The sequence below is a fragment of the Vigna umbellata genome, chromosome 4 (assembly GCF_029865625.1).
Source record: "Vigna umbellata cultivar VRB3 chromosome 4, Vumbellata_1.0, whole genome shotgun sequence".
Classification (NCBI taxonomy): Eukaryota; Viridiplantae; Streptophyta; class Magnoliopsida; order Fabales; family Fabaceae; genus Vigna; species Vigna umbellata.
In genome coordinates this window covers 65,085,657-65,098,531 of record NC_142168.1, presented here as the reverse complement: position 1 = coordinate 65,098,531, position 12,875 = coordinate 65,085,657, and the positions used below count along the sequence as shown (strand labels likewise).

General features: G+C 30.6%; 1 protein-coding gene across 1 annotated transcript; it reads right to left on the bottom strand.

The window, feature by feature from the left end:
* Positions 1-5,803: 5,803 nt before the first annotated feature.
* LOC148200947 (strigolactone esterase D14-like) lies at positions 5,804-8,347 on the bottom strand. The gene is made up of 2 exons (XM_088114611.1): positions 7,965-8,347; positions 5,804-6,399 (listed from the first exon to the last, which is right to left on the bottom strand). The coding sequence occupies exons 1-2, from the start codon at positions 8,345-8,347 to the stop codon at positions 5,970-5,972; spliced, it is 813 nt and encodes a 270-aa protein (XP_087970737.1). The 3' UTR covers positions 5,804-5,969.
* Between the last annotated feature and the right edge of the window lie 4,528 nt (positions 8,348-12,875).

Sequence of the window (12,875 nt, the reverse complement as noted above, 5' to 3'; positions counted from 1 at the left end):
TTTCTATTTGACAATGAAGAAAATGAGAGAAAAAGAAGAACATGCTAAGTTCTTTTTAAACAAATTGATGTATAACTTACAAGCGTCACACGTAAAAATTGATTTTTATGTCTAACACTTATAGATCATATATAAATTTTGACACAAAAATATACATTTTTTACATAATAAGACTTTTTTATATTAATAATTTATAATATATTTATTTGTCCTATATAAATTTATTTTATTTTAGAGGTTTATTTAAAAGATACTATAAACTACAATTTTTATTTTCTCTTAAAATATTTATATGTATATATATGTTATATATTTTATAATACGTCATGCATTATACAACCCTCGATTAAGATTATAATATAGTAAATAGTTTTTTCTTTTGAGTGTTACAATATAATATTTATAAAATCTTGTGTTTTCTACTAAAGTCTGTTACTAAAAAAAACGTTAGTAATGCCATTTAATGTTAAAACAGCATATTATTATAATACATTTATCATGTGACTCTGGTATTGAAAAAAACGTTACTACAAACATTTTTAATAAAAATGTTATTTAAAATTTTAATAACATTTTTAAATGTTTATATTAATATATAAAACTATCATTAAAAGTTTTTAGTAAAATAGAATATATGTGAATTGTACTGAATTTTAATAATATATTTTATATTTTAGTAACACTTTTTAGATGTTGCTCAGTGTGAAATGGTAATTGGTCCAAGAGATTGAATTTTAAAGCAAAAGGTTCCAAAGCCAATTTTCAAGCTTACTTGTAATTAAAAAAACTATTTTTGTGGGGGGTGGTGGGTGAATGGGATCATGATTCTTAATTGTCACAACTTATCTCTTGCTTGAGTATGCCAATACTAATTATAACTTCTTCCTTGCAAAAAGTTGTTGAAATTATTTTCCTATGTTAAAGTTTTAAGGAAGTGTTTGGTTAGTTAAAAAAAATTAAACTAGTTTTAGTTTTAATTTGTTAAGATTTAAAAAAATTGTTTAGTCTTTAATTTTTCTTTATAATTTTGTTTTTTTGTTTTTACTTCCTCGTCCTTCTTCTGTTGAATCTGACAAAGCTGTTGCTTCTTACACCCCCATCAAAACACTGAAATTTTTTCTTGGGCCCCAGGTGATAGGTGCTGATAGAAATTTGATAGGGTGCAGGAAGCAATAACTGGTAATAGACCTTATCATTATTTGTGAGTAAGACATACCAAGAAAAACGAAAGTGAGATAAAAACATTTTTTTTATTATTTTAAAACCTTTTACCTTTTTAATATTTAATTAAACGAATTTTTACTTTTTGTTTCTTTTGTTTTCTAAATGAAAACAAAATGTTTAAAGTGCCCTTGAAAAACTTTCAAGAGCTGAATACAACTGCAAGGAGTACACTGTCTTCTTTCACGATGCCAACACTAATTGCAAATATTTTTTTTTTCATTTTCTTTCCTTCCTTCTTTGTTTTCTCTTCTCCAATCTTTTCTCTATAATACTTGGAAAATTTATAAAACATATTTTATCCTTTATCCTAAAACGAGATATACGAAAATAGTGTAAATTATAGGTAAGGAATAAGTATATTATTTGTTTCTCCTTTCTTTATTTATTTTTATTTTCTTTTAATTAAAATTGATTTGTATTGTTTTTGTTTAGTAACGACAATACTAGCATCATGTTTTGACTTATTTCGCATTTGACTCGGTAAAAGGAGGTGGATTGGCTCGTCTTATATAAAAAAAATACAAGTTAATTTCTGGATCTCTCTACGTAACATTAAGCCTACAAGCCTGTAGACCAACCTGTATATAAAATTATTTGTTTTTTATTTTTTTCGTCAAATATATTATGTAAAATATTAGGATACAAGATTTTAATAATATTATTTTTATTTAATTAAATTAATAGAAATAATAAATTTTATAAACTTATTTCTTAAAATAATTAGTATTCATAATTTTATAATTTCTAACTTTTAAATATAAGTATGTTAGACATGTATATAACTAAAACAATAACAAAAACTAAATTTCAAGTACCTAACATTGTTAAATAGAATTAGTATATTAATAGATAAATAGCAAGTTATGGACAAATTTGAATACAAATTCACATAATACAGACAACATGTTATGCGAAGCGAGCGAAATGAGCCTAAGTAGGTTTGTAAGAACCGGAATATTTAAAAAAATAATAATAATTATATGAATATATTATAATTTAAATGGATTAGGTGAATAAATGTAATAATTTTATAAGTGATTGTTAATTTTTATATGTGGGAGAGCTACCATAAGAATTAAAAAATGGTTATATAGTATGTTTTGAGTTATATATTAGTTTGGGGCGCACTGGGCAGTATACCTGTCAATTTGGTCCTCCTTACATGGTTTGGCCCTAATCCACATGGGTTGGGGCCAAAAAAATCCACAGGGCCAAAAAGCTCCTTGTAGAAAAAGCTCACGGGACCAAAATATCTTCAAAAGCCCTGTGGGTCAGGGCCAACCCATGGGCCTTTTTTTTTAGAAAAAATGTTCATTTTGAATACAAGAAAACATATAATTAACTTCTAATTTGTTACAAAAATAGTTACTATAGAAAATAAATTGAAATTTTTATAAGAGGAGAGTTCTAAAATCAAGAAGCAAAAGCAAAATGATAATATTTATTGAGTTACATTCTCTAAGTATATAATTAAAGGATCATTTTATAAATTTGAAATTTAAATATTTAATTTCACTTTTTTTTAAGTTATAAGTAAGAAATTAACTTTTTATCTAAAATTATCCTAATTGAAATTTAAGAGAAGATTTTCTCTAATTGAAGCTCTTAATTTAAAAAAAAAATAGGCTTCTTTATTTTCTTAGAAAGTTATTGAAAAAGAAATTAAATATAAATGATTTTCTTTTTCATTTTATACTCAACAAATCATGTTCATAACAAAAATAATAAATAAAAAGAAAAAACTCATAAACCTTTGCAGACTGAAGTTGTATTCGCCCATAGAATTCAATCTCGTCGTACTACTCACTCAAAATGTTTACATTTTAAATGTCATAAACATAAATATAAACATAAAAATAAACATACATTTATGTTATGTGTTCTAGTTGAAAGTTAAAAATAAATTATTTAATGTGTTAGTTAAAGAATTGAAACACTATAACATTTGTCATTCTTTAGTACTTTAGGTCTATTTAAAATTTTCATTTTTTTATAAATTTTTAAGAAATTAACTTTCTTTTTATAATATATCTTATGGTGATTTTGAGAAAAGATTATCAGAGAGAAAAAAACAAAATAAAACATAAGTTTAATTTACACATAAAATATTAATACTATTTTTGATCAAAAAATTTTATATAATAAATTTTTGAATTATTTTTAATTTTAAATAATTAAAAGCAGATTGAGTGATATTTTAGAAGTCGAGGAAACAAAACAGTGATTCTTTTTAAGAACTGTAAAAGCAATGCAAATATTAAATCAAATTAATATGTTATTATCTCTCTTTGGGATTATTTTGATATTACTAATTATATATAATTTTCTAATAATTGGTGTCTGCAACATAAGACATAATTTTATTAAAATTGACAACAAAATAAAACATATTTTTATAATATTTCAGTAAAATAAATTTGTAATACTATTTAGTTGTATAAAATTAAGTGTGTGGTTTGCAATTGTTTTTAATTATTTAAAAAAGTGGTTATTTTGAATATTAAATATTCTATTATACTATAATTAATTAGTTTTATTTAATAATTTGAAATAAGAAATCAATTACATGAATATAAAATTTAGTACTTTTAATAGTTACTATTAAGAATGTTGAAGTTTAGTTTCCAAAAAAAATTTAGTGGGCTAAACCCACCTTAACCCTGACCCTAACCCCCTTGAGAGGGGGCTTTGGGGGTTGGGGCTTTTTTTTGGCCCCCATTTGAGGGGCTTCTTAAGAGGGGGCTTTTTCAAGAGTGGGTTAGGGCTAGCCCCAGGGTCATGGGTCAAATTGACACCTCTATTGGGCAGTGGTATGTAAGATCAGGAGAAGTTGTAAAGGGTAAATAAAATATTGTATTTTGATTTATCTGAAAGAGCATGTTTTCACAAGTGTGAGCTAGTGGTCTACTGTTCCAATATTATCGAGAAAATAAATTAATTAATGGTTTTGTTAATCTATTGTTTAATGTGTGAATCAATTGTTATTTGTAAAATTTCTGTGTGTTGTTTTGTATGTAATGGACAAAGAAAAGCTTGTAGCATGATGGTTCTGGTGTGGGTGTGCATTTCAAGGGCAAGGGTTCAAATCTTCCCACTAGAGAGGGGTTTGAAAACATGTGAATTAGAAAGTTATGTTTCAAACTTCCAATTTTGAAATAAATATTTTTCAATCACCAAGTTTCTTTTGATCAAGCTTCCTTACATAGTAGTTTTGATCTTTGGATCTTCTTAGTCTTTTCGTAGGTTTTATAGAGAGAACATTGCGTGAATGTCTTCTTTTTCTCTAACATCCACTTCTGAGTTGTATATGATAGAGTAGGTGAATGCTTGACATAGGTAATCTACACATAATATAATAGATATGCATGCAGACATATATATATATATATATATATATATATATATATCCTTTTTCTTATCACTTTTGTTGTTTTGAAACGTTGTGCATTTAATGCCCTTTAATGCGCATTCAGAATAACTATAAAGCTCAAATTTTCTATTACTCAAGAAAGATTTGATCGTTTAAGCATTCTAATAGAGATACCAAATAGTTCATAAAAGTTTCATAGTTAGATGAAAATGTCTTTTGGTACAAGATATTATTTAGCCTATGTAAAGCTTTTCTTAATTGCGCTTTGTTTAGTGTCACAACTGGAATGTGACGGGACAACGAACAAAAAAAGACGGGTTTGAAAAAGAGATTTTGGAGTCGTGACTATAGTTTATTTTGGAAAACTACAAAAAAAATCATAAAGGAAGACATGATATGCGAAAACTGAATTCTAGGTTTGGGAGTCAATTACTCGTAGGAAAGGTATTAGCACCCTACCGTGTCTGCTCGAAGACAGTGCCCTTAATTAAATACGCGAAAGTGTGGCATGATTTTCAAAATGTTTAACTATCCCCGAAAAGATAACTCTAAAGTAACAAAATATATTTTTTAGTTTTTTGGGGTTCGACAAGGATTGACCTTGCTCATACGTATTCTCATTTAGAATAAGAAATCAGGGTTACATAGTTCTTTATGAAACTGTTTGAGAATAATTTTTGAAAATGATTTGGATTTTTGAGAAGTGAACCTGACAAGTATTGACCTTGCTCTCACGTATCTCCATTCATAATAGAAAATCAGGGATCACATGGTTTTGGTTGAAAGATTGTTTGTTTGCTCGAAAATGTGGATGGTTTAGTTTTTGAAGATATTATATTTTTTGGTATTTTTAGCATGGTTGTGAAAAAGAAGGTAATGAGTATTAGGCCGAAGCGGACGGTCACTCGAGTACTCATACCTTTAGAAATATATTTTAATCCCTTTAGAAACAAAAAGTATCGAGCATTAGGACAATGCAAATGATCACACAAGTACTCAATCTTTAAAACGATCTTATTTTTAATTATTGTTAAAAGAAAGAAAGATATTAAGTGCTATGATGATGCGAACTATTACATTAAGGCTCATACCTTTAAAATGATATTTAAGTATTTTTTTAATTATTATTAATAGAAAAAGAAATGTATTAAGCATTATGACGATGCGGCACCGATACTCGTACCATTATTTAGTTTAGACTGAGGATAACAAGTATTAGGCTTATGGGGACAATTTCAGAGTTAATAGTAAAAAAAACAACACTACAACCCACCAGTGACTTTCCCATGTTCACTTCCACACAAACACATTGAAACACAAATTTCAGGAAACAAGATTTGACACAATGAAGATGAATATTACATACCAAAGTGATCTAAATTCCCACAACAGCTTTCACCAGCTCAACTAGCTTAAGGTGTGCAGTGAGCTGAGGGAAATGGCCAACCATGTCTATGATCTCCAAAGTGGCCACCCCTTTGATCTTCTTCTCCAAGTACTGCCCTATGCCAACTGGAACTGCCATGTCATTGCTTGATTGGATGATGGTGCATGGTGTTTCAACCTTCTCAAGCATGTCTCTGTAGTCACTGTAAAACACAGTTTTGGCTAAAGAGAGTGCAACTTCACCACCCATGCTTTTCAAGCAGCTATGGAATTTCTCAACAGAGGCACCATCATTTTTATCCACTGCAATGGGAGCATAGGCCGAACACCAACTTTCATATTGCAGCTCTACGGTTGAGACCATTTCATCAACGCTTGACCTCTCAAAACCACCCAAGTAATCATCTGTGTTTATATACCTGTGCATGTCATCTCATCATACTGTTAAAGAAAATCATTTTCCCAAGTAAATACAATAAATTTATGTATACAATATGGCTTCTTCAAAATATATATAGAGTTATTATATATGTGTTAATTCTGAAAATAGTAAAATGTAGAAAAGTTTTCGTCTCAAAACTTATGTGATCTTTATTAATAATAATAAAAAAAATAAATATTAATAAAAACATGTTGCATTATGTTATTATTTTTATTATTATTATTATTAAATTTTTAAAAAATATAGATATTATTTATCATCTTAATTTTTAAAGGAGTTGGCCGGCTAGGCCTGCTTGGTTTATAAAAATGAATATAAATGCCGCAAACTTCCGAATCAGAACTTTTCAAAGTATTGCAACAAAGATTCGAGTCAACGACACATTAGGAAAGCTACACAATACTTTTTTATAATTACTTCTAATGAAAAATAAGAAAAAAAACTTGTCTTCTATAAGTTAAAAATTGATTTACACAAAAAAGTTGAATATAAAAGTATAAAAAAATTATCTAAAAGAGTTTTTGAACTGTTTTTACAATTTTCTCTTAAATTTTCAAGGAGAAAAATAAAAGAATAGCATATACATAAGTAGAAACTCTTTCGTGTATGATTTATTAATGTTTATATATATATATATATATATATATATATATATATATATTAATTAGTGAGATTGAGATAGGTTTAAATTCATTTTTAGAATTATTGAGAAGATTTATTTTAATAAGAATGATTAAAAACCTAAACTCAATTTACGTATAAATTAAATTTAAAATATAGTTATTAAGATATTTTGACATTTGTTTTTCAATTAATATTTCTATATTATGGCGTGAAATGTTGGGTGACCTCATTAAAGTAAGTTTAACAGCTTTGTTTTAACATTTATTCACCAAAAGGAAGAATTAATGTTGAAGGTTAATGCTTTTTAATTAAAAGATGTAGAACAAGATATTTCCTCCTTGATTTCCAAGAGCTGTTTGGATAAACTTATTTGTAATCACTTCTAAGAAAAAAGAATGAATAGCTTTTATAAAATAAAAATTATCCTATGCATAAATTTAAATCACAGATTTAGAGAAAATACGTAAGAAAGTTTTTATGTAATAATTTAAAAAAAAAACTATTTTAAAATTAACTACTTAATTCATCTGTCTTCTGTATAAATGTCTTTAAGAAAATATTTTTAAAAGAAAACTACATATTATAAGATATTTAATAATTAGAATACAAATCACGATAGACTTTCATGTAAACACATGCAATAAGTTAGTCACATAAATAAAATCTCCTACAATATTTTGACTAAGGAACTATAAAGACAATTTATTCAAATCACAAAATCTAAAAAAATTTATTTAATATTTGAGAGATAAAAGGGAAATTTTCTCCAATAAAAAAAAGACTACAAATGCATTTAAACCAACATATATAATGAATACTAATGTTTCAAGAGTATGGTCTTTAACAATAAAAAAAAAGAACTAAAATTAAGAAGAAAAAAACAAGTTAAGAAGATGTTTGAATAGAAGTAGAAGTGACCTTGGAGAAGCAGTAACAAGAATGAGATTATTGAAGAGGTGAGGTCTTTTAATGGAGGCAATGCAACCAATCATAGCAGACATGGAATGTCCAACAAAAGTGACAGAGTTGAGGTCCATCTCATCTATGACAGTGATCAAATCATCAGCATAAGGTTCAAAGGAGGTGTACTTGGCATGCTCATAAAGGCTCTTATCAGTCACAGCCCCAGAAAAAGGCCAATCAAAGAGAACCAGAGTGTAACTTTCTGCCAAAAGGGGAATGATTTTGTGCCATATCGATTGGTCCGTTCCAAACCCATGACACAAAACTATGGTTTCCTTGCCTGACCCTATGCTTCTTGCATTTAAACCTCTTGAAAGCCTCTTTTCTGGTGTCGCCATGATTCAAAATATTGTTCAAAAACTTACCTTGAACTATAGACTGATTTAGCTTCTTGAAGCTGCTTTTGTTACTGCTTATTATGATCTCAATTTATAGTGTTCATGAAACAAATGTAGAGAATTAAATATAAGAGAATGGAGTGGTTAAAAGTTGTTTGTTTTGTGCAGTTTGTTTGGTTATAGTGTAGCATCATGAAATTTAGAAAAATGATGGAAGCTTGACTTTCATATTTTAAACAAATTATTAAATTAGTGACACTACTTAATGAGGATGTAACACCCTACGTTATATAACTAACCATATCATAAAATATGTAGTATACTAACCAATATATATATATATATATATATATATATATATATATATATATATATATATATATATATATATATATATATATATATATTGCTTATAATGATAAAATTTTTAAAGATCACCATAAATTTAAATGGATATATTTCGGTGTTTTAACTTGCGTAATATGTTTCGGTTTTGAAGAAGATGAAGTATATAAAGATGCAGTAATACACTATACAGTAAATAATCATTTTACCTTTGGATAATTATTAATGGTCTAAGATTTGCGGGTAAATGTTGATTACCGATGGAAAAATTGATTGACTCTACTGTTTCATTTATTAACGGATATATCTGTCAATAACTTATTGGTGTTTTAATTTATCGGCAGATTTACGAGTGTAGGTAAGTTCTTCGATGAAATGAGGTCAAAATTCGACTATTCCCTCTCCTAGAATCACTTTGCACGAAACCCTTCTCTTGGCACTCTTTCTTTAGTTTCCCCAATATCACTCTCTCATTACTCTTCCTTAAGTTCCATAAGTAATTTGGACTTGTGCTGATTACTTCAAGTATTAGATTCTTTTGGTTTTAGTTACTATTTGACATGTCTTTAATGCTACTATGTAAATCTAAATTGACTTTCTATTTGTCCTATGAGGTGTTCATTTCTAATGTTCTTGGGTTTGAGATGCACCGTGCATGATGGCTAGCTTAAGTTTTATGTGGATATGATTTGCTTATTTTGAATGTAGTTACACTGACCTAGCTTAGCGTGTTAATAGTTTAGATAACATTATTATATAACAGTAGATGCTAATTTCAATTGCAATTGTAATTATCTGGGAATTTTGTACTTCAAATTCTTTCATTATATTCTTTTAGTTATAAATTTGCATTGTATAAACTTGGTACCTTCAAATTATTTACATCTTGACAAGTTTTTAGTAGGTTAAAATAGGTCAATACCTTGGTGTCAACACCCAATTTCGTCCGGATTGACTATAATAGGTTTATTTTATTTTATGTTATTTTCTTTCATTTTTATTTTTAATTTATACTTTATTTTTACCTTCTTATTTATTTATTATTTTATTTTATGTTATTTTCTTTCATTTTTATTTTTAATTTATATTTTAATTTTACCTTCTTATTTATTTATTTATTTTATTACATATATATATATATATATTAGTTACCTAATTTTATTTTGAAACGAAAAAAAAAAAGAAAAAAAAGGAAAAGAAAAAAAATAAGGTCAACTCCATCCTGCAGCGTAAAACAACAGTATGCAATGTTCAGAGAAAAGGCAAAAAGTAGCGTATACAATTTACAAAAAACAATGCTCAAAATGGACATTTACAATGGCAGTAACAAAAGGCAGAGGCTCCTCTTCCTATAATTCCCTACTTACGACTGCAAGTATACATCAAAGGAGAATGTTTTTTTGAAAGCAAGCTTCTGCCTACTGATGGCCGATACAGTGAACATCAAAGAAAGAAAAAAACAAAAGGGAAATCCTATGCCAGAAGATATCTCACAGGATGCAGGACAGAGAAGTTTGGGTTGGCTTTTGAAAAGGTTTTTTTCATCACGGTCAAAAAGGAGAAAGGAGGGGGAAGACCATCACGGAGAGAAGAGGAGGCGAGAGAAAAAAAGAGAAAAAAACCATAGCTACCCAGTCCACTTCACTTCCCGGCGCCGGCAAGATCATTTTGGTTATTAGAAAAGGAGAAGTTCAACTGAGGAGAGAAAAGGAATTAAAATCCAAGAAGAAAGGCATCTTGAAGCTGCGAAGGTAAGTCTTCATATACCTAAGCTCTTTGGTCATGCCCGTAGATATACTTTCCTTATGCGTGCTGAGTGTTGAACGATTGATGTGAGATCAATGTATATGTTTGTGCGTTTGCTTGTTTGCTTGCCTTCCTCTGTTAATCAAAACTGCACCCGAAATGCAGTTTCAATGCCTGCAAATTTCATCCATTTAGCTAACAATTAAAGATAGGCGTACATTTCCTCACATCACACGAGCCTATCATTCGCCAACTTACCTCCTCACTCTATTCATTTTCCTAATCTCTGTGTAACAATAGAGACTCTAACCTTCGTCCCCTTCCCTCGCCAGCCACCATCAACCGTTTGGACTCTCCACATTGCGCTCACCCGTGACCGCCTCAACAAACATAACCCATCATCCACTACACCTATCAACGCTCAAAATCACATTGATGCCTCATTCACTTGTCGGATACCCCTTTCACCATCCAGATTCACCCATTGTCATGTTTTGACACTCATGGTTACTACCAACACCCTTCCAATCATCTTTTCTTTCCACTCCCAATTCGCACATCCTATCCGCCTTCCCCATGAATCCATTTCTCAACTTTACTCATCCTTTTCTCATAATCTAATCAAACACACAAAGATTTCTGTATCCTTTTGCTTGCACCCAGAAAACATCCAAGTAAACAGAACCAGCCAAGTGGAAAGCAGAGAATGAACAAATCAACTTCTAAGTTCTGATCAATCAACAAAAAATGATAAGAAGAAGAAAATCTCGGCTCAGAGAAGGAGGCGGTGGCCCGTGTGCAGGCGCGGCGGAAGTGAAACCCTCCCTGGGTTGCCGTTGTTGCAGAGAGACGAAAGAGAAGCGGCGGCGCGGCAGCTGGTTCGAGCAAGCAGTGGCGACGGTCGGTGTCGTTCTCGGATCGGAGCGGGTTCTCCTCTATCGCGCGGAAAGGGTGCAAGACGGGAGATCTGACGCCGCGGCCAACGGCGAGCCCGGTGGCGTTTGGGGGTCACCGGCGACATCACGGACCAAGCGGGGAGCCTCTTCGCGGCAACCGGTTTGGCAGAAGTAGCTGTATGCGCGCAGGGAAGGTAAGAGGGTAGCGTCGTGGCGGCCTCCAAGGCTGACGGCGGAGAAGCAGCGGCGCGGTGGCCGGATCGGAGAAGCAGTGGCACGGCCGTGGGTAGCAAAGGTGAGTGTCTCTGTGAGGAGAAGATATGAGTCTCAGCACTGCTTACGAAAATGAGAAGAAGTTGGAGGAACCCTTCTGATTGGAGTTGAGAGGCCTTGGGGCTGGTATGGGCTGCCCCTTTCCTTCTATTGCCACACACGCAACTCCATTCACACTTCCCATCCTGTTTGGGCTTAAGCCCGTTCGTTTCTGCAAACAAAAAAGATCTGAGAATGAAAAGGCCTTGGGCCTGTCGCTGACCCTGCCCTCTTTGCGCAACCCCCATTCTTCACCCGCGCACCCCCATACATCCGCAGTGCTGGGCCGAGCCCAAAATAAAAATCAAACAGTTTGGTTCTGCACCCCCTGTTATTCGTATCTCACACCCCTTTCGACTTGGGTTTAGGCCCAGTCCGTTGTTAGAAACCATTTTAGTATAGACACCCCTGTTTCTCACTTCCACACCCCCTTTTAGCTTGGGTTTTGGCCCAGTTCATTTACAAAAAAAATAAAAAAAGGTAGTTTAGACACCCCAGTTTCTCATTTAGGCACCCCCACTTTTTGTTTTATTTTTATTACTTATTTATTTATTTGCTTTTCTTTGTTTATTCTATTTTGTTCCCTTATTCATCTTATTCTATTTTTTTTTTATTTTATTATTTTTATTGTTGTTATTGTTTTTTTTTTTATTTTATTTTATTTTATTTTTATTTTATTTATTTATTCTAAATATCTATTTATTTTAAAATGCATATTTAATAATACATAAAAAATAAAATATTTATATATACAAAATTTACAAACATATTTTAAAAGGTTTAGGCACATGTGTGATCGCACGCATCGTCCTTGTGCTAAAACCTTTTCTTCTTCTTTTCTAGAAAAAAATACAAATACAAAAATATTTTAAAAGGTTTAGGCACACGTGTGATCGCACGCATCGTCCTTGTGCTAAAACCTTTTCTTCTTCTTTTCTCTTTCCTTTATAAAAAATACAAAAATATATTTTTAAAGGTTAAGCACACGTGTGACCGCTCGCGTTGTCCTTGTGCTAGAAACCCCTTCTTCTTCTTCTTTAATAAAATTACAAAAATACGTCTAAAGGTTAAGGCACACGTGTGACCGCTCGCGTCGTCCTTGTGCTAAAAACCTTTTCTTCTTTCTTATAAAAACTACAAAAAATACGTTTAAAGGTTTAAGCACACGTGTGACCGCTCGCGTCGTCCTTGTGCTAATAGCCTTTTCTTCTTCCTTATAAAATTACAAA